At 35.6% G+C, this 22,436-nt stretch overlaps 1 protein-coding gene and 1 long non-coding RNA gene across 7 annotated transcripts in view; one reads left to right on the forward strand and one right to left on the reverse strand.

Annotated features, from left to right (window-relative positions):
* Positions 1-22,436, forward strand: part of NEGR1 (neuronal growth regulator 1) — an 814,177-nt gene that overhangs the window by 328,210 nt on the left and 463,531 nt on the right. Inside the window, exon 2 of the mRNA XM_038541659.1 lies at positions 11,734-11,966. Within this exon, the coding sequence (XP_038397587.1) occupies positions 11,734-11,966 (233 nt within the window). The remainder of the gene's footprint in view (positions 1-11,733; positions 11,967-22,436) is intronic.
* Positions 15,779-22,436, reverse strand: part of LOC111096454 — a 33,506-nt gene continuing 26,848 nt past the window's right edge. For 5 of the 6 annotated variants that reach the window (XR_005361402.1, XR_005361400.1, XR_005361399.1 and 2 more), the window contains 2 exons: positions 20,389-20,516; positions 15,779-17,249 (listed from right to left, as the gene is read on the reverse strand). This is a non-coding gene — a long non-coding RNA (uncharacterized LOC111096454). The remainder of the gene's footprint in view (positions 17,250-20,388; positions 20,517-22,436) is intronic. The other variant, XR_005361398.1, reaches the window with a different exon arrangement.

The raw sequence follows: 22,436 nt of genomic DNA on the forward strand, positions 1-22,436 counted from the left end.
CACAGAATTCTGACCTTGAGAAATGATTTATTCATGGAGATAAGAAAATATGCAGCATTCCAGCAAGGAAAGGTCCAGCCAGAAACCCATGGCTGAAATTTCAGCTTCGCCTAAGTCACAGTGGAATTTTACATCCCTTGGAGGCACTTGATTTTCTGAGCCAGCCAGGCACTGAGATATGACGGGGCCAGCTGTCCATTAGATGCTACTGCTGGATGGATTCTCAAGCAAGAAATGCATTGATATTTGGGGAAGTTCTGGTACTTTCTGTAGGAAAGAGTTCAGATGAAATGAATATAAATTGTATGTTGGTTACATATTCAAATTTTGCCATAATTTACTATTCTTGTAATTATAAATATTCACTTTCATTTCTTATTTATTTTAGCCCCAGATGTCTTCTCTCTCTTTTGCTCTCTCACTCTCTGTCCCTCATGCACTTGTACACACGACACACACACACACACACACACACACACACTTCTTGAGGCACACACGTCTCTCTTAAAGCAGCAAAGATTTAAGAATAACAAAAGAATTGATGATGATAGAGAAAAGGTAAGTATATTTGAGGTTTCTCAAGAGATTACCAACACATATATTTTAAAAAACGTTGAGCAAACAACAGCAACAACAACAAAAAATAAGCTTATGGGATTTAGCAAAACTAAGACATTATTAGTATTAAGAGACAGGATATTTTTAGTTTACTGATATATGCATGGGCAATTATAATACAGCCTGTCCTACCCAGGTTATGTCTTTAACATATTTCTAGCAATTTAAACATAGAATTAGCACAGCGGGAAAAGACTTTTTTAAGCAACTATACTTGAAAAGTAAATGTTCTTTATAAAGAATGTTTTTGGGACACTGTAGTTGATCTGTAAGCTAATATTCTAATAATTCTCACACAAATTCTGATTCCCCTAACCCTCTGTAGATAGAAACTGAAGGTTAAAAGGTAGAAAAATTAGAGGCAAATATGCTGATAGTTTTAAAGAAGTAGTTAAATAGCTTAACAGTAAAAACAGTAATATATATAATATATTATAATAAATTAATAATTAGCTTTTAAAAAGTAGTAATATATGTATATATATATATATATCTTTTAAGAAGTAGTTAAATAGCTTAACAGTAAAAACATAAAATGCAATATTAATATATCATATTGTGTTACAATATATATTATATATATTAGCTTTTAAAAAGTAGTAAAATTAGTTTTATATATATATATATATATAGCTTTAAAAAAGTAGTTAAATAGCTTAACAGTAAAAGCAATTTTATATATAAAATTTTATATATATATATATGTTACAGTGTTCCAGGTACCAGAAAGTTTTAAACTGTAGTAAAAATATCCTTAGGGGTTATGATGGATTTTTCTAAGTCTTGTGCAGAAACAGATAGGTTTTAAATATTTTTTCTCTTAAATTATTGTATGCATTCTTTCTTAAAAGTCACCTGCCTGGAGTAGGTTGGATTGGTAGCTCCTGCTTTCACCATTGTCTTTCCCAAATCTTGTGAATGTGCAGACACATCAAGGAGCATCACTCAAAGTGCAAATCCTTCAGTCACAAAACCAAGAGACTAAAATATTGCTGTTGACGTAGAGACAGTGAGTAATTCTAGAGTCTGGCAAATCCTTCCACAGTTTAGGCAATTCCCACTTTGCTTCCAGCATGTCTGCAGAAAGATCTAATAGTTACACACTGATAGAGCATTAGGAATTAAAGCAGAATTACATCACCCTAATGGATCTAGGGATTTGAGTGGTGTCACTATAACGGGACTTTTTCCAGCCTTATTTAAGAGAACAGAATTTCTCAGAATTGATTCTAGACCTTGTCTCGTGTAAGCAAGTTATATGCTCATTTAAGCAAGGAAGTTTGTTCATGTATCTTAATAAAACCGCCTCATTAAGACATTCATTATTAACTATGTGAAGTAAAAAAACGTTTAAAAAGATATGTATCAAAATGTGACATATATAATTCACTCCTAGTAATTGTAAAAATACACTCCTAGTAATTATAAAAATAAATTCATCCAGAATATTGTTTTGAACTTAGATTCTTACAGTCATACAGAGCTTCTTGTAACCACTTTTTATATGTTTGGTTTTATTGAAGAGAAAATAAAGTATCAATAAAATACTTGAAAAAAATTTTTTTAAATCGGCTTAGGATCAAACTACATGGCAGAAATAGAATGGAAATACGAGTTAGAGGAATAAAAAGAAACAATATAGCATTTCTTTTAAAGTAGAACTTGTTCATTTTTTTAAATAGATGATTTGAATATCCAATCACTATGTTATTTAGATTTCCTTGGACACATTTAAAAGTGAGAAATAACAAGTTTATTATAAAATAGCCATATTTATAATAACCAGAAATTATAATTTTTGCAAATATATAAGATTATGTTAAAAATTTTAGGTGGCAGTTTAAAAATTAAAAGAGTCTATATAGGATAGAAAATCATTTCATGGACCATAGGAGTAAAAAGGAAACAGTAACCTTTTTTCATCTCACCGAATTTGGGAACATCACTGTGCTCGTGTAATCTCCAAACAGAGATTTGTATAACCGTGGTCTAGAATTTTGAGGAAAGTTAACTCATAAAATACTGTAATATAAAATATTTACAGTTAATATTTTGCTTTATAACTTTATAAATCTATCTCCCGTGCACAGTCTCATCTGGTCTTATTCCAAAATTAGAGTTCTTAGTACCGGTGGTACTGTTTGCTTTTTGCAAATAAGTAAAGCTTTAATAGAGATTGAATTACTTGCCCCAAACCATAGTTAGTAAACCAGGGAGCTAGTTTCTAAACATAAGTGTTCCATCTCAATATAATTATATATTTATTTAATGAATATATATATATAAAATACCAAAGCTCTCTTTTTCTGTATATTCTGCTTATAAGTTATAAGATAGAGAAATAGAAAGGGAAAGAAAAAAAAAAAGCCTTTCTGGAAGTTCAAGAATGATAAAATAGGAGAGGTACTTTAAGGTTGACTCTTTATCTGTAAAATTATTTCATGCGATCCAGCACTTTGCTATGACAGTGTAGATAATGTTTTGCAGTATCAAGCCAGACTCTCCAAATGCCTCTTTTCCTCTTCTTTCTCTTATGCTTCATATTGCAGGGTCATTTGTTGGTGGTGATGGTGGTAGTAGTTGGTTTTGTTTCTAAACAGAGCCCACTGGGTGTTATGCTATATGTTGGCAGATTGAACTCCAATAAAAAATATTTAAAAAATAAACAGAGCTAACCACAGGAAGGTATTTTAATAATAGTTGCTCTTAATTACACACTAACCACATAACTGTCTTCATCCTGAACACCTTAAACAAACTAATACGATCGTCATAACAATCTTGTCAGATGAATTTTACTAACCCCCTTTTACAGGTTAAAAAATTGAGGTAAATTAAGTTGTTCAGTGTCCCACAGCTAGTACACATGAACACTTGCATTTGAACTCCAACATAAACTATAGTAATTAATCACTCCACTGTGCTTCCTCTCAGCGACAAATAATTTGTCCATGTGATCTAACAAAAAAACTTAAATTTAAGACTACTTTTTAACATCTTTTTGAGGAAATATAATCAGTTTAAATTTGTTGGCAGGAAGCGATGGAAAAAAAAAAACTACTTTTTTTTTTTCCTCTGCGGCATATTTCCTAATTTATATTTTAAGGCATAGCTCATACTGAAATATGGTTTAGTCAATTTTCTCAAGAGAGGACAGATAAATATGGATTAATGGCTACTTTAGTTAATGATTGCAAGGCTGGCTTTAATTAATTGTGCTATGTAGCCATTCTTTATTCATAAAATAAAATTTGTGCTCAGAATATTTTTATTAGAAAAAAAATGTGCAAGAAGAAAAATCCAGCAGTGACCAGCAGCATGTTTAAAGACCAATACAAGCAGAGAGAGCGCGGGGGAGTATAATCTTTGTAATTCTTTTTGTTTTCTGAATTTGTGCATTCACGGATGCTGTAAAGAAGCAGCGTAGACTGATAATTAGTTTGACCAAAGAGATACGTTCAGATTTTCTGTGTACCCATTTGGTATATTTCTTATTTTATCATCTGTATTTACGTGCACATAGAATACTTTCTAAATGACCTAAACAGAAAGCTGGTTGTTGGAAGAGAGTAGAGTTGCTGATAATTGTCTTTAGTACAGAATTCCATTTTATTTTTCCTCTTGTTTTGAGAATGAGGTGTCTGTCCCTGGCTCCATCCCAAAGAGGCTGTAATAGAGAGGCCTGCCTAGGCCCCAGAGCTTTCTCAGCCACTTCTCCGGGCCTGACTGCATTCTCCCTCTCTGGTGCTGCTATTTTAAACATCTCCTGCATGCATTTTGAATGTAGTGTTCATTCCCTTTATAGCTCCTGAGGTGAAAGTCCAACTTCTCCAGGAAGCAGCTGCTGGGGAGACAGCACTGCAGACAAATTCTCCCCACAGCGGTTCAGAGCACCTGCCAGTTAACAGAAAATTTGAAGTCCTTCCAGATCCAAATATCTCACATTCAAGTCCATGTGGGAGAAAGCAAGCTGGTTTAGTTGAATTCGAAAGCTAAAAAAGTGGCAAAGACAAAGAAATTTTCTATTTGATTCATGGTTAAAACCATTGGAGCCAAGCTAGTCCTCAACTAAATTTTCAAATATGTGGCACCTCTTCCTGTTTACGTTCTCTGCCTCCTTCATCAATCCTGCACTCAGGCATTCAGGGTTCGTAATGCAGGGATAGTAGGACCTACCTAACTCGCAGCGTGGCTTTGTTAGTTTTAAATGAGACCATGTATTAAAACATTTTCTCTACCTCTTAACCCAGAGTCATCATTCTGCAAGTGGGACTTACTACTATTATCAGAGGATGATGATTAGACCTCAGTAACGACTTTCCTACTTCTTTTAGTTATAATGTACCCAGGCTCTTTTTCACTCTATACTTACCTTATGTAATAAATGAGAATTTATATGTTGAGTGATTTACAAATAGTGTCTTGAAGAACTCTAAGCATAAGCGTTCTTAGCATTGACCCTTCTAAACACATATACACCCAAAAAGTATTATTTACAGGTCTTTCCCCTCCAATTTACAATATCAAAAATATATAAGTAGTTTGAGAATTTGGTTGTATAGGTAGATAGGTAGCTGATAACTTTTCAATCTCTTATTCAAGATATTTTGTTTTAATATAGCTGTATTATTGAAAAGCAGTGCTGGAATGAAATATATAGGAAAGAGATTTATTTCTCTTGCAAAATAAGAAATCAATGTTATTGGATATTTTGTTTATAAAATATGCCCAACATGACATAATATCCATTCTAGAAATAAATGTACATGTGCCATTAATATTACTTGGGGAGTGTTAATTAGCTAATAAGTGCCTAGATATTTAATGCAATTGTTTCATAATAAAGATATTTCCATGCATTACAGATTGTGATAAGCAAGTCATCTGCAAGTTACTCACCCTCTCTATACCTCACTTTCTCCTTTGTAAAATGGGCATTGTAACAGTACTCGACAGGAGCTATTTTAAAAGTTCTTTGTGAAGAAATGTATGCGTTGGGCTTACAACAATATCTGGCCGTCGTGATAGCATGTTATCATAGACGACAAGCAACATTACTGAACCATTACCTGCAGAAGTGCATTTTCACCTACGTATCTCTTAAAAATATTTATTATTTATTTTTATTTTTACATTTAAAAAAATATTTAAAAGTATAATTCTCATCATCTCTAGGGGCGAGTACTTCACCAAATTACTGAAACTCGGACAAATTGCTGATTTGGCGGATTTCCCTTGACAAAAATCTCACACTCCCTGCACACAGGAAAATAGAAAGATAATAGAATTTGTTTTCTGCCCCGGGGCAGTTTCTACTATAGTAGTGGTAAAGGAGATCTGGAAATATTAAATCAACCTAATGTTATATATAATATTATCATCTAGCAAACATCATGTATTATATAATGTAGATATCCATATGTATGATATTACCTAGGGAATGACTATCATCAAAGACATTAAGAAGGCTGTGCCTTAAAAGCAAAGGCAGGTAGGAAAGGGAATAGAATTTGTCCTGGTCTGTTTAATCTCTGCTTTACTTCCTTTACTTCATTTCGGTCTGGAAGCCAGGATATCAAAACTCTTTGTAGGAGGAATTAGCATGGCGATTGTATGGGATCGTGAATTATTTTTTCTTTTTTCTTTACGCTTTTGAAAGCTCTCCTGTCACATTTAGAACTTTGTGATACAATGAAAAGACAGCTGTGAAGGTAGCTGGCCAGCTCCTTCATAGGAATATCATTTTCACATGGTTTAGCTTTGATTCCAAGGGTAATAGCACTTTTCTTCTTTTATTAATTAGTGCCTTTAATAGGAGCTTTCATTAATCAACATGTCTTATGAAAAGCTGGTCTCTTTCCATAGAGCTGAATAAATCCTGCTGTGTTGGGTACTGGTAATGGTGCTAAGGCTTATGTTTTTGGAATGTGTTATGGAGAATTAGAGATATGAAAGAAAAAGAAATCAATCCTCAGCAGCCATAGGCTTTTTTTTTTCTTAATAGAGCTTTAAGAAATAATAAATAGCCCCAATATGCTAATTTCCGCCAAATTTTCTGATATCCACCTTTCAGATTTAATCATCACAGGAGGTATCATCACAGAGCCTGTTAGAATTATTCCACCATCATTTTGATCAACTAGCAGCTCACCAAATGGGACTTTTTACCCCCCAGATCAGGGCCTGCCTAAGAGTGTGTAGTAATGTCATTTCAGAAACAGCAATGGCATTCTTATTAAAAAACACCCACTGTCTTAAGCCCAGGTTTATATAATTAACAACCATGAAACAAAATTAAATATTCAGGTTATTTTCTATACATTTTCCGGCGACCAGATGTTTGGAGCTATGATTACAAAACATCCAGATGATTGACTCAAAATGTAAGTATTTGTCATGATATTTGGTTGGCATGGCGTTAACACAGCTTATGGGGAAGAGTGTATTTTTGGAGCTGCTTCACTCATCTCCCAATGAAGTGTAGGTAGTCTAGCAGGTTTTTCAAGTGAAAAAAACCTTTTTTTTTTTTTTTCAAGAAAAGCCATGCCTGTACTCAATTCAAGATATATTCATTATCAAACATTTTTTTTATTCAGATAATGCCGTTGTCTCTACTTCAAAGGGATCCTAAGATCACTAGCTGTTAAAATGTTTCGTTTTGGAGTCCAGAGGGGAAAAAGGATCTGAGTCTGTGACCTGAGGATTGTTGTTCCGTCCAGCCTTGTGATCTGTCTACCTCACCAACTGGTCCCTCATGCATTAATCCCTCCAGCACCAGTGGGACAATCCCTCACCCTGGGAATGTCTGACATAGTCTAGCCCAGGGTTGAGTGTAGACCAACTGGCTTTGTTCAAGATACAATCTCTCAGTCCCTTTGTTTCTCCATTATTAAAATGGATAATAGTATCTGGCTTGTATAGGGTTATGTGAAGATTAAGTAGGATAGTAATTGCAAGTGCCTAACAAAGTGCCTAGCACATATAAGGAGGATATTCAGTGGGTTAGAAGGGTTCCTGAAATATAGGGTTAAATGCAGTTCTTTTTTATTTCCAGTAGTTCTGAGCCCAGTTCACCTCTGCCTCATACCTCCCACGTTGCTCTCTTCACTGAGCTTGGTTCCCCACCTGCTGTCTCAGATCGCTTAGTTCATCCTGGGTATCCTGCAGCAGTTACTGTTTGTACCGCATTTATTTGCATTTAATTGTACGTTATTGTACGTTAATGTGGGCATGGCTTTGCTTTCCCGAGGAGGTTGCACTTTGGAAGTTTTCATTGACCTTATCATCGGGTTCCTTCTTCTAAAAGTATCTTAATTTTTGCCTTCATTCCTCCATTCAATAAATATTTATATTTATTTTCAACTCTCCATATAGGCCCCTGGAATACACAGAAGTGACCAGATAGAGGTCCTGAATGCTATTTCTAGCAGGAGAGACAGAAAATAACCCATCAACTAAATAGATAATGCATCTCATGGGACTGTGACGGTGGTGTTATTTTTGCTTTAATACATAGGAACTTCAGTAAAGACCTAAGGAAGATAGGGAATAAGTTATACGGATCTCTGGGGGAAGAGAGTTCCAGGCAGAAGGACAGCAGATGCAAACTTCCTGGGGCAAGAGCACACAGGACGTGGAAGCACAGCTAGGGGACCTCAATCTGGAACAGAGAAAACTGGAGGAGGGGTAGCTGCTAAGGTCAGAGAGGCATCAGGGACAAGATTACGTGAGATCATTGACCACTGTCAGGATTGGAATTTTTCCTATGAGGGAAATAGGAAATGAAATAAGAAGGGTTGTTGATGATCTGATTTAAACTTTACAAAGTTTATTCTGTTTATTGTAGAGAGAATAAATGATGCTCTACAGATGTCAGGCGCAGAAACCAGACACTCAGGCAATTGCAATAATCCAATTATAATAACAACGGAATTATTTATTTTTACTTCATATTCTGCATGATGGGGCTCTTCATGAATGTATTCTATCATCCTTCCTAAATTAGGAATTTTGTATGGGCCAGGATTCTAACACGCTTATATCTTTAGACATTAGAATTCTTAAAACCAGAAAAAGAAATTTTTGTGGTGCCCGAAGAGTACAAAGCTAAGTTATCCCCACTTGCCATTCTTCTTTCATCCTTCCCCACACACCTACCTTACTCGGTCATGCCCTGATTATCTTCCTCCAGAATTCCTTCTTAATACATTATATGCATGTCCAGCAATACCTCTTTCTATTGTAAAGGGAAAAAATAGGGTGGATGTGAAGAACAAAGAGGAGATAGAAAGAAGACATAGTCCTTATAATTAGGAATGCTTATGTGTGTGTTTGACCTATTTCATATATTTGATAGAATTATCTCACGGTTCTCCTTAAAACTATACATCTCTATGTAAAGTATCTTATGGTTTTATTAAAAAAAAAGCCATTCCTAGATTCTGCTATTCCTAATTCATAAAATTCCATCTATGATAATTTGAGAATAATGCTACAGAAATCGAAAGAAGTAATACCAAAAAAAAAAAAAAAAAGTTTTTGGCTTTTGTTTTTCAGTTGAGTCTCATTCAAGGATCTTCATAACGTATGTCTTGGAAAGCTTTAGGTCAGGACCAATAGCAATTGTGAGATATACTTATCCAAGCAAGGAGACATAGAAAGCTCCCTTTTCATTTTTTCATGGGGAAGAAGTTAAATTCTACGATGATCCCAGAACGGAGGAAATAGTGCTTATGCTAAGACCAGGATTTATAACCCAGATTTGGTCTATGAACACTCAGGTATCTAAGGGCTAGTTAATCTCTGTGGTCTTCCTGATGATACCTCCCCAAATAAAGATAAAGCTGTTTCTGTCTCAAGGGAAAGGAAAATGCCAGGCCGAGGGTTCTAAGTCACACTTTCACGGTAAAACGTCCATTAATAATTAATTTTCTGCTTCCTTTAGAATAGGACAGGTTAAACAGTTGGTCATATTCAGTAAATAAGAAATTACTTGCAGTAATTTCTGCAACATTCTGATCATCTTCCCATTTCTGAAGCCTATCTTAAAAGTCTTTGATCTACATCATGGAAGAAAGGATATTGAATAATATAGAAATACCAGGCTTGATTCTGAATTCCACTTTGTCACCCACTAACAGGGTGGTTTGGGCAAGTCATTTGACCTAAACATTCCATTTATTTTTCTAGCGATGAATCGGGCACAGCAATCCATACCCCGGAGGGTTGTAATGAGCACCGGATAGGATGATGTGCCAAGGCCGTGAATGCAGAGGTCACACAGCAAACACTTGATGGACCCATATATCACCTACAAGCCTTGTAATGATCAGAGTCCTGGTAGCGGTGATTCCGTGTTCTACACTATACCAGGGGACACGTGATCTTGTGAAATGGGAACTATGTCCCCTCTATCTTCTTTCTGCACGGCATTAAGGATGACAGTATTCCATAATTGTTTAATTATGTCATGAAAGTAGGTTTTATTTTCTTCATTAATTACATAAGGAAAAGCTTTTCAATTAACAATGACCTTTATGACTTTACTAGGGTGGATTCTGTAGATGGTGAAGCTGACTGCAAATTAGATTTTGCGGCATACCTTGTCCCTTATTTTTCCCCCACTGATGAGTTTTATACAGTTGGCAGCAGCCTACCCTGTTGCATTCAGCCTGCAGTTTTGTAGTAATCTCAAACCCTGTGTTCAATCCCCGGAGGTGTTCTGTAGAAATCCTGTCAAACTATTTCGATGTATGTGTGTTTTCATTCCGTAGATGTGCTCTGTACTCATTTAAGAAAACTAGTCTTTAATTTGTATCAGGACATTTTCCAGATGAAACACAGAATTCCAGGCCTCAGCAAAGTCATAGGACCGCAGCCTTCTTCTCCTCTGAATCATGGTGTCTGACTTCTAGTAGATACAAAGCTGTATTTCTGAATCTTGTAATAAATATACAACTCTGAATAAATGGCTTCAAAATTGGCCTTAAAATCTACTAAGTGTCATCACCCCTGCTGTCATCATCTGGCTCCAGTTTCCCTTTCCAGTTTCACCTCTCGCCCCTCCCACGCCGCACTCATGCTTCTTTGTACTTCCTCGGCTTCCTGTGGCTTTCTCCCTCTCTCCTTCCCCTGGTGTTACCCACAGATGGCACCTCTGTCTAAATGTCACGGCTCCCGCTCCTTACCTCTTTATCCAAGGCATTCCTTGTTCCATAAAGTCTTCCTCGATACCCCCAGTGGCTCCTTCTGAGTCAAATAACTCTCTTCCATGCTTTGTGCCTGATTTAATCAAACGATCTCTCTATCTAGTGTTGATTCGCTTGCTTGACTCTCTTCCTTACTGGACTACAAGTTTTGGAGAGCAAAGGCAATACCGTTTTTAAATCCATAAATAGTAGACGCTCCATGGATGTTTGTGGGTTAAACGAATGCTTCCTCGAGAGACTATTGGTTAGTTTACTGAAAAGACAGCAAGAATTTGCTCCTAAAGGTAGCCTGTAAGCCTTGTCTTCCTTAATTACAACAGCAATATTTTCAGTAAAATGCAATTTATAGTTTCAGTGCACAGGCTTACCACTCTTTAAAGGCATAATTTAAAAAATAAACATGGTATGGTTCTCTATTCTCTGCTTTCTATCTAGTATCTGGTCCACTGTATTAGAATTGGATGTGGTTAAAACAAGCCAACTCATTGACCTTTCCTACTTCTAATTCCAGAGGAAAAACGTTTTAGTGTTGAATATGGTTATTTGAATGAATTTAACTTTATTTAAATTTACTTGTCATCCAGACAGAACAAAAAAGGGTTTTGACTGGCTTCAAGTTAAAACGCACATACACACACACACACACATCCCACACACATATTTAAAACAGCACAAAACTGTATATACGTATTGTTTCACAGTTGCGTTGGGAATGGAAGATGTAGCGGTGTGTTCATATGTTCGCATTTTCTGCATTTCTGTCCGATGTTTGCGTCGGATGCAGTGCTATAATTCAGCATATGGAAATGTACTCGGAACAAAGATAATGTTGTCAAAAAAAAAAAAAGATAATGTTGTCTTCCATTTTCATTTTGATTAATAGTGTTCTATCCCTGGTAATTTGTAGGTGTTATTTGGAAGATGGAGCTTCAAAGGGTGCCTGGCTGAACCGGTCAAGTATTATTTTTGCTGGAGGTGATAAATGGTCAGTGGATCCTCGGGTTTCAATTTCAACATTGAATAAAAGGGACTACAGCCTCCAGATACAGAATGTGGACGTGACAGACGATGGCCCCTACACGTGTTCTGTTCAGACTCAACATACGCCGAGGACAATGCAGGTGCATCTAACTGTGCAAGGTATGCATTTCTGAAACTGCTATACTGTGAAGGACTAAACAATGTTCAATATTTGGGTATCAGAATGACTCAGAAGTAACTGACAGTGTTGAAAGGTACGTTGTCATTGTCTTCAGGGATTTATGTTCCTGGATTCCATTAAGTGCAACGGCTATTATAGACATGCAAATCCCCACTTGCCAAGATCAAAAATTATCCATTAACACCACATTATGATTTCTTTGTATGTATGCTTCACTTAGTATCTTTCTTTGAGTCACCCCTTCAATAAATCTTTGAGAACCCATGATTGATACATTAAAATTAATGTTTGATAACCCATCATGGATTCGTTAAAATATTTGAACTTTTTGAAATATATATAGTAGCTCTTTAAAAGTAATCCTGCAGATTTCCAACACTCTGTCTCAATCCAAATTCTGCTTACTTTCATTCGAGTCACAATGGAAAGAAACAGCCTTCTAGAATTACTTTATTTAAATACAGAGTAATTCAAAAAATATGGTACACAATGCTTTATACTTTGATTTACTTTCAGTAGATCATAAATCATTCTAGCTAACTTACAATCTCCAAATACGAACAGAATCATCAAGTTATTTTATTTTTCCTGAATACTAAAATGTAAGAGCATATTTATCCCCAATATAAATACTTCTCAAGAAAAATGCAATTATAATGCTAGTAGAATAGAAAATGTATATTCTTGCCCTTTTACATTATTTCCTTGTGCTTTACAGATTAATCATGTGGTGGTTGCATAGAAATATTATGCTGTGGATCTCAAAACGACATCGTAGCATTTCTAAGTAAAATTAATAACAAATTATATGATAATGTGGTGCCGGGGAGTGCATGTTTTATTCCTAATAAGAAAGCTGAGTGAGCAAGCTAGTTGTTTTATCTCTGAGTTTACCCTTCAAAAATTAATTTAGGTACATGGCTTACATCTGGAACTTTATTAACTCACATCTGGAGCTTTATTTCCTTATATAAAGGCAAACCTGGATTCAAATACAGCTTCAGTTATAAGGTAAATATTTTAACTCTTTGATGAAGTTTAAATATATTAATTAAATAATTAACTTTAGGGAGGTAAGTATAAGGTAAACAATAAGTCCAGGAATTTCCCCAGTGGTTTTTCTTATTACAGACCATTGCACACCGCAGTGATGTTCTTATGAGAATATAATAAAGTTTTTACAGAAGTCTATCTTTATTCAGAGATTACCAGGGAATCTAGAGGGCAGGAGAGTTTGTCCAGCTTCAGAAACTGGCATGGGATTACAAGTCAAAAACACATTTCTTCTGTTATCCAGGCCTAATTTTGTTCTCTTGTTTAGTCTGTGCCCTTTGACTTGACTCTCTAGCTCAAAGACTATGAAAGATTTTTATTGGATGAGAAAAATACACTTGGATATAATTATATTTGAGTCACTAGAGATATAGATGCTTTGCTTCTGATACATTTAAATGATGTATTTCTGGACACTAAATATGTCCTCTTTTCTTTTGCCCATTGTGTCTTGTTCCATAGTAGGCTTATATTTTTAAACCAGACTATGGGATATATGGATATATGAGCCATGGGCAGGCACATATTAATTTCATAGCATGTCTTTATAACTTTATGCTACATAAATTGTTTGACATTGTCCAGATTTTTAAAACCCTTACACGCCTTCCTATGGCATTCTTTTTTGTTGGCCATTTGGTGATGGTGAACTTTTGAACTCCATTTTAGGAAGTGCATCGTAGGAACATACTTACTGAATGTTTTATCACTATAATATTTTGTTCTTCTAGAAAAAGAAAATTCATGTTACTCTTTTGAAAGTATGTGTTTGGGTCAAATTAAAAGCTAATAATTTTACAGTATTTATGAACATAATTACTTATTAGAAGTTGATTGACATGTGGGCCGTTTTCCAATTACATTAATAAAGTTCAGGGAATACATTAATAGACTTGTCAGTCAATTCAAGAACTAAGCAAATGTCACAAAAAGTCAACTCCACTTAAGCTACATTTCCTCTTGATGAATGAAAATAAGCTGATGTGCACATCTCTTCGGTCTTTATATTTCCTAGGTTGTCTGATACTCAGGTATATCTCAATAGTTTTGAAGTGTACGCTCTTTGCCTAACAATTTGTCAGGTCTTTATTCACCAGGATAAAGAAATTTAGCAACTGAGAGAAGATTGTATTAATCACTGATGTCAAACACATGCATGGGTAGTAAAAACAAAGCTTGTCTTTAATTGTTGCAACTCTATACTCAAGGAAGCTATTTAAAGAAATCATTTGAGAAAGGGGATAATAGAAGGGATATCTTGCTAACACAGACATTGTGCACTGGAAATTTGTTGGTGCTTTGATTTCTTAAAGCTTTTAATACCAATGGTTGGAATAATGGGGGAAAAATACTGAAGTAGAAGTTGGAAAACCTGGATTCCAATTCTGAATTTTCTCTCATGGATGGGTAATTATCAAGCCTCTCTAAACTCTAGTTTTCTCATCTGAAAGAGCAAGACTTGGGTTAGAAGATCAAATGGTGCATGCCAACGAAAAACAAAAAAGATGATGATAACAACAACCACCACCAAAAAAAACAACAAATAAAAACAAAAAATAAAACAACCAAGCCAAACAAAAACAAACAAACAAATGAACAAACAAAAAGCCACAGATGATTTGCAAGGGGAAAAAAAATGTTTTCTAGGTTAAAAAATGAAAAATATTCCATAATACTTGTGTGACACTTGCAATGAACACAATGCAAACTAAGTTTGACATAGTAGTACCTTTCAGTATATATGCTGCAAGTATGTTCTCTTATTTTTTGCACTTACCAATTTAGCAGAACAATATATATAATGATGAAATGTGAAGAATATGTAGAACTGGAGTTTCATTTCAAGGGCTTAGAAATAGACTCAATGAGAAAATAACGTTTTCATTACCTATATATAATATACCATGATAAATGAAGTGACCTAAATTTCCAGTGTTTTAAATAATGTGGTACAGCATTTACTAAGAGTAACATTTCTTGTTCATGAGTGTGAGAGCATCCAGGGCTGGAGGGCTAGCTATGAAGCCAGGGCTGCCTATTAACAATCCTGCAATAACAGGGATCGTGGAACGTAAATACTGCACACTTGAGAATATGATAGAGATGGCTTCTACTTTGAGTCCATGTCTGAGGTCTAGGTTGTTTATAGCACAAAGTAGACACTCAGAGATACTGTGTATTAAACACACGTAGACCTAATAGCCCCCGATAATACCTTGACTACAGCTTTGTGAGACTATGGACAGATGATCCACTAAGATGTACATGGGCAGAAAGTGAGGCAGTAATTGTAGAGTCAAAGATTTGCCCGGCACACATGACTCTGTGACCAAAATAACTTCTTAAGGTGTTTAAGTTAACTTCCCCAGGTCGTTCCTATTTTCTCAGCCTGTCTGGCTTACCTAGAGTATCAGTGATCGAGGGTTTGGCGCGCTTCCCTTTCCAGGGATGGGCTTGGTTTTCTAGCTGCTGGGAGTGTTTTCAACAGACGGCAACATTGAGATTCTCATGAATAAATAAATGAAATCTTAAAAAGAGAGAGAGGAAACGAGAGAGAGGCCCCTCCCTTTCAGCCCAAAGTCGGATAACTCTGATGAGTCATTTCGACTCACAACAGTGGACCAGCTCTACTGCTGAACTTTTTGCTCTCTTCCGTCCTATCTCATTCCTCTTCCTTCTCCAAGGATTTACATAGGGGTATTCCCTAATAAATACCCTGCATTGTAGACTCCTTCTCATGTCAGTGTCTGCTTCCCAAAGATCCCAAACTATGACAGTGTTATTAGCCCCTTGTCTCTGGCTTAGTCATTGTTTGGAGAAGGCCTTTGTAAAACAGAAAGACAACACATTCAAACACCATTTATTATTAACATTCTGTTTTTACATCGGAAAGGATTTAAAGAGGCTTATAAAGAAGTAGTTAGTACACCAGGATAAATAGAAGAAATTGGAGGCAATGATAACAAAGCAGAGTGGGATGCAGTCCGTGGTGAGGTTAGAACATAAAAGTTACGTCGTGATTTCCAAGTAATTTTCGAGCTCGGAGAGTGGGGGGAGTCAAGTTAGCTCTAAGATTTGTAGCAGCCAGTACATGGAGAGAAACAGGATTAATTATTTATTCCATGATCCACAAAGTTAACACTTATATTTCTTAGTATCCTGGTCCTGTCACTCAAGACGGAGCAGCATCTCTACTGTGAATCAGCCCAGAGAAGCACTGTGAGCTGTAAGGGGCATCTCAACAGTAGCTGTACGGTACTCCCCGCACTCATTGGGAGACCTGTTCTTTATAGCACCTCTTAATATAACCCAAAGTGCAGGGGAGTAAAGAAAAAAATTAAAAACCTGAAAGTAAATTCACAAAGATGCCAGTTCAATAACAGGAAGATAGCTTTTTGATTATTACCTAAATCTGTAAGTAAATGTTAGGACCTGTCCTTTCTTAGTCAAACTTCAACAAATATTATTTCTCTCAGTGGGTCTTTGAAAAGGAATTCAGGTACAGATATTTCAAGATTAGACCTGCCAATGAGTATCTGGAGAGCAATTATTCCATGTGGCCACAATTATAGAGCTGTATTCTTTAAAGTGCAGCACACTTTAGTATATTGTTAACATTCGTTTTATGAATATTAAGGCCTTGACAAGGTACATGGCGGAAGAGAAAGACACCACACTTCTGCTCCAGGTTGAACTGATGGGCAATAACACAGCATCACAGATCATAGACCTGCCTTCCTTGAAAGACCCACAAGCTATGATGGTCAAAAAAGCATGTCAAAATACCACATGCATTAGAAAATTCAAGTTGGTGTTCTGCAACAGTAAACATTAAAATCTTTTCAATAAGCTACAAAATGAAACCAAAGAAAAATTGTCAGCACTGGGAAAAGCCTTACAGAATCGACACATGTCAAAATAGTCATTGCTTGAATGCAGTAACAGCTCAGGACAAGGCCGGCAGACTGCCTGCCACTCAGTTTTGTTTAAGCTCCTTTTATACTTGTTGGGGAGATTAAGATTATACATAGGAACCCGACTTTGGACGTGCTGTCAAATGCAAAGAAAAGACCCAAAATCTATACCCTTTATAGTTTTAACATAGAAACAAATAATGAGCCACCTGAAATAAAAATGATCCTTACAATCATGATGTTTCATTATCCCATCTGAAGAACCTTTAGCTTTAGGGAAGGTAACTTCATTCCCTGTATACATACAAGATAAAATAGTTATAAAAGATACTCTTTAAAAAATACTACATAGAATTGACATAGAACATTATGTTATTTTCAGGCATGCCATGTACAATGACTCAATATTTGTACATATTGTGAAATGATCACCACAATAAGTCTGGTAAACACCCATCACCACACTTTATACATTTTTTTTTTTTATGGTTGAGAACTTTTAAGATCTATTCACTTAACAACTTTAAAGTATGTACCACAATATTATTAACTGTAGTCCTCATGATGGGCATTCTATCCCCATGACTTACTTTGTTTTATAGCTGGACATTTGTACCTTTAACCCCCCCTCACCCATTTTGTCATTCCCCACATTATCTTGCTGTTGGCAACCACAGTTATCATCTCTGAATCCATGAGGTCATTTTTTGGTTTTGGTTTTTTAAGGGAGAAATTAAGAGGAATATTTCCCAAAAATAATATTAGTGTCTTGTACACAATCCATATCATTAATGTATTAACTATATATCAGACATATTTCTAAGTTCACCTTATATGTGATAATAAATGTATATTATCTACCTATAAGAAAACATAGTTCACTCTCTAAAATTAATTAATTAATATCAAATTATTAATATAAAACTTACATGGATGGGGTGTACATACTCATTCTCGATCCCTCTACAGGGAATTCCTACTTGTTCTACCATAAATCATTCTTTGCTTGCCCCACTTCTCATTATGGTGAGAGCTAAGAGGAGCCAAAATACACAGAGCTCACTCAGACTAATGAATATCTGATAACTGATCACTGGGTCAAAAGTTGAATAAATGATGTAAATAAGGGTCTATTAGTCTAGTAGTAATGAGGGAGCCATACCTAAAAATATGCCTTTTTCTATTTCTATTGGTTTAAAATGTCCAGATTTGCAATTTATAGACAAATAACTTATACGCATTTTGGAGCATATACCTTATTATTTAACTGGACTGTCATTGTATTCCCCTGGTTCTTCATGCAATGCGAAGTACTTATATTGACATACATGAGGTAGTATTTATTGATGTTCAGATAGATAATGATGTGGAATCTAAACAGTTAGAACAATTTTGCCTAATTTGTGAAACTTTGGAAAAAAATAAGTCCTTTGGGTATCATTTGGGATGTAGACTTCAATAAAATTGTTCCCTCAAGAATACCTTCACAAACTCTGGTCTGCTCATCTGGATTTATGTGAATAGGCTTTTTTAGGCAGTGCACATTAACACAGTAATTTTTTTTTTTTTAAATAATGCATTGTTTCTGGTGGTTATTTTCAGTTTTTTTTTTTTTTTCAGAGATTCCAGTCCAGCTGGAATCATTGTGGTTACATGGCAGTTGGCAGTGTGTATCAGGCCAGCTTCTAGGAAATCTTTACCTTACTTCTACCTATGAGTGTATCGACATTGATTCGGTTATTGGTTTGACTATTAGAGTCCATGAAAAATAAGGTTAATTGAGCTATTTTTTAGTGAAATTCTCATTTGAATAATGGCACTTCTTCCAGAATAGACACTTTCTTCTCTTCTAAATATTCTTTTTTTCTTTTATAGTCTTTAGAAAAGGTTATTGGCTGTGATTTTTCTGTAATTGAAGTAAAATAAAGGTAAAGAGAAGGTAAATTCCAATGAAATAATATTTTTCTTTGAAAAAGATTTTCTCAGTGAGGTTAGTAATCCCCTTTTCCTGGCCACAAATTAGTACATGAAGTTTTATGTACAGTCAATACAAGATCCTATATTAGAACAGTTTTGTACATCAAAACGGTGCAAAAATCCATAATGTACTGCTTCCTGTACATAGAAGGAATGAGTAAGTTGATGGTATTTCTGATAAACTTTCAATAGGCTGTCATTTGTGAATGAGAGAGAAATGAGAAAGAGAAAAAAAAGTAATATTGATAGATATTGCACACTGTTGGCTTCCATCTGAATCATCCCTTTTTCTATAGAAGGAACTTTCATGAAAACTGCTGAGCTTCATAATTGGAGCAAGAAGGATAATATTGGAATTTAAATAAGCATCTTTGCTTACTAGTGAGTTGTGACAAGGAAGGTTCTTCTTCGGTACTTCTGATTTGCTCATGAGTTGGATCATTTTTTGAGGTGTGGCTGGATAGGGGCAATGAAATCAAAGGGTTGAATAGTTTGTAGCCCGTCCTGTTGAAAAGAAACTCTGCTCTGACATGCTTTGTCCTTGCTTTTAAGTTTTGAATCACATCGGCAAATAGTAATTAAAAGGATATATAAGAACGGATGTATAAGAAGTAGAACAATATTTATCACTCATTTTAAGACTCAGTAAAGCAATACTTGCTTTTTTCTTTTTTTTTTACCACACTGTTCAAAATACAATGTGATAATATTTTAAAGGAACTAACCCTCTAAGCAAGATCTGCTGCCCTTTAAAAGTCCCTTCAACAATTAATGGATATTTATTCTACTTCTTGAAACACGTATTTTGGTTAAGTATCTAAAAGCTCAGACTGATGACATTTTTATTTTCTCGGTTGTAATTCTGAGTTGTTTTGTTGTTAAATTTCAGAATACCTGCATTTGTTGCCTATCTTGGAGTATCTTTATTTTTTCCCCTAAAAAACAAAGAAAATAACTATGTGTCAAATCCCAATGCAATGTACACTATCAGTATGAAAATCTCTCTATAAATAAAAGATTACCAAGCTTTAGCTGGTCTGCTTATTTTGAGAAACCCTGCAAATAAAATGAGAGCCTGGTGAAATAATTTGTCTTCTTAGAAGTCATTGCAATACGATTTGATCTACGAAATAATTTTACTGTTTACTTCCCCCAAATTATGTGGATAGTTAAGAAATTACTGCCAAGATAATTAGGATTTTGCTGTTTCCATTAACTAAATTCTAAATGGCATACCCCTTTAGAACCCTTAGATATGTCAAACTTAGCAGAGTAGAAAATTTGGATCTCTGAATGCTATTGTTTTACATCTTATGATTTGCAGCAGAACAATAAGAATTAATTATGTGTAGGGCCAAGAGGAAGATAGGCATAGTGAAGGCTGGTGGCAAAGTTCAGTTTGCAGAATCGTAGAGTGGCTCCATGTCCTCGCGTCTCTCTGCCCCACACCACTTACCTCCCCATCCCTTCAGCATAAGCTGTCAGGACTTCCTCACCCACACTTGTCTTGCATCCAGACCAGTGGTCCTTACACATTTTTTTGTGGTCACAAACCCACTTGAAAATCTGATGAAACTTGTACACCTGGGAGAAAAAATATATATACCGTTAACATTTTACTGACTACTTTATGTGAGCAGGATGCACGTGAACCCCATCAATCTGCGTGTGGACTCCCATTAAGAACCCCAGTGAACTCCTTGTAGGGAGGGCTGAGTCTTAATCCTTTTTTTTTTTTTTTTTTACTCCTAAATATCCAGGAAAGTGCCTGACAAATGTTAGGGACTCAATAGCCATTTATTGGTTGTATGCACGTACATACTTCTTTCTCCCTGGCTTCATGCCAGTCACTTCGCTTAAGCTGTGACTTAATGTATTGATGCTATCTTTAGGGCATAACATCAGGAATGCTGACATAACAGGAAAAATTTTAAATTAAAAGGATTAGTTAGGCATTCATGACTTAGGTTGCTTATTTCCATTCCAGGTCATAGCATCTTTATCCTCTGCTAATCCCCATGTTTTTACAAGTGCAGAATAGTGATTGCATTTTGTAGTGAAAAAATAATAAATGGGATACCAGCATTTTATGAATATATATAGATTCATAATTTATGAATCTATATATAGAGCAGTGTTATTTTGAGAAAAAATATATATATATATGAGACAGAGTTAGCTACTAAGATAATAGCCAAGGGTTCCTTGTCAGACCAAGTAAGAGGTTAACTTTTTAAAAGCGATAAGAATAACACAATTTGAATTTCCTCTCAGATATTTCACTCATTATTTTAGGGTTTTGATTTGAGCCAGTTGGTGGATGGACACATTTTTAAATGACATATTGAAGAGTTAAGGAGGGACAGATTTCAGAGCTATTTGAATTAGGCAAGACGTGTATATTGTTTTCCCTTTGCTTATGACCTTTTCATTTAAAGGTAATCATTTTAAAGGGACATCTAGGATTCATTCAGCTTAATTAAAAAAAAAAATACTTGGGTGGTCTCACTTCAATTCAGTACCAAGTCTGTGCAAATAACTTTGCTAAAAGTTGCACATGTGTTCTTCCTTATGCTACACAGAAGGGTCCCTAGAGATGACCATGTCCTCATTTCTGGAACCAGTGAATATGTTAGATTACATGGCAAAAAGGAAATAAGTATGCAAACCACCTAACCTGAAAATGGGGATGGTATCTGGGATTACCCAGGTGGATCAGATGAAGCCACTAGGCCCCTTAATAGTGGGAGAGGAAGGCAGAGGAGAATCAGAGGGATATATGACTAGGGAAGTAGGTCAGGGCAATTGATAGAAGGAGGACTGGACGTGCCTTTACTGGTGTCAAAGATAGAAGATCATGACTTGAGCAATATGGGTAGCCTCTAGAAGCAGAACAAGGTAAGGGAATGGATTCTCCAGTAAAGACTCCAGAAGAGAATGCAGGCCTGGCAATACTTTGATTTTTGCTGGGAGAGACTTATAACATCTAACATATAGAACTGTAAGACCAATTTGTTTAAAGATAAATTTATTTTAAGGGGCGCCTGGATGGCTCAGTCAGTTAAGCATCTGCCTTTGGCTCAGGTCATGACCTCAGGGTCCTGGGATGGAGCCTCTGCTCAGTGGGGAGTCTGCTTCTCTCTCTCCCCTATCACTCCCCTTCTCCCCCAACTCGTGCAATCCCTTTCTTTCTTTTTCTCTTTATCTCTCTCTCATTTTCTCTCTCAAACAAATAAATAAAATTTTCCCCCAAAAAGAAAATGCATTTTAAGCTTCTTAGTTGGTAGTAATTTATGGCAGCAAATAGAAAACCAGTGCACACACACATTCAAAAATAAAGACAACTTCTTATACACCTCGAACAGGATTTCTCAACCTTTGCACTATTGACATTTTGGACCATAGTGTGTGTGTGTGTGTGTGTGTGTGTGTGTGTGTTGGAGGAGGTGGGAATGACTGTGTATTGTAGTATGTTTAGGAGCAGTCCTGGCTGCTAAAGATTGT

Source organism: Canis lupus, chromosome 6, assembly GCF_011100685.1.
Source record: "Canis lupus familiaris isolate Mischka breed German Shepherd chromosome 6, alternate assembly UU_Cfam_GSD_1.0, whole genome shotgun sequence".
NCBI classification, from domain to species: domain Eukaryota; kingdom Metazoa; phylum Chordata; class Mammalia; order Carnivora; family Canidae; genus Canis; species Canis lupus.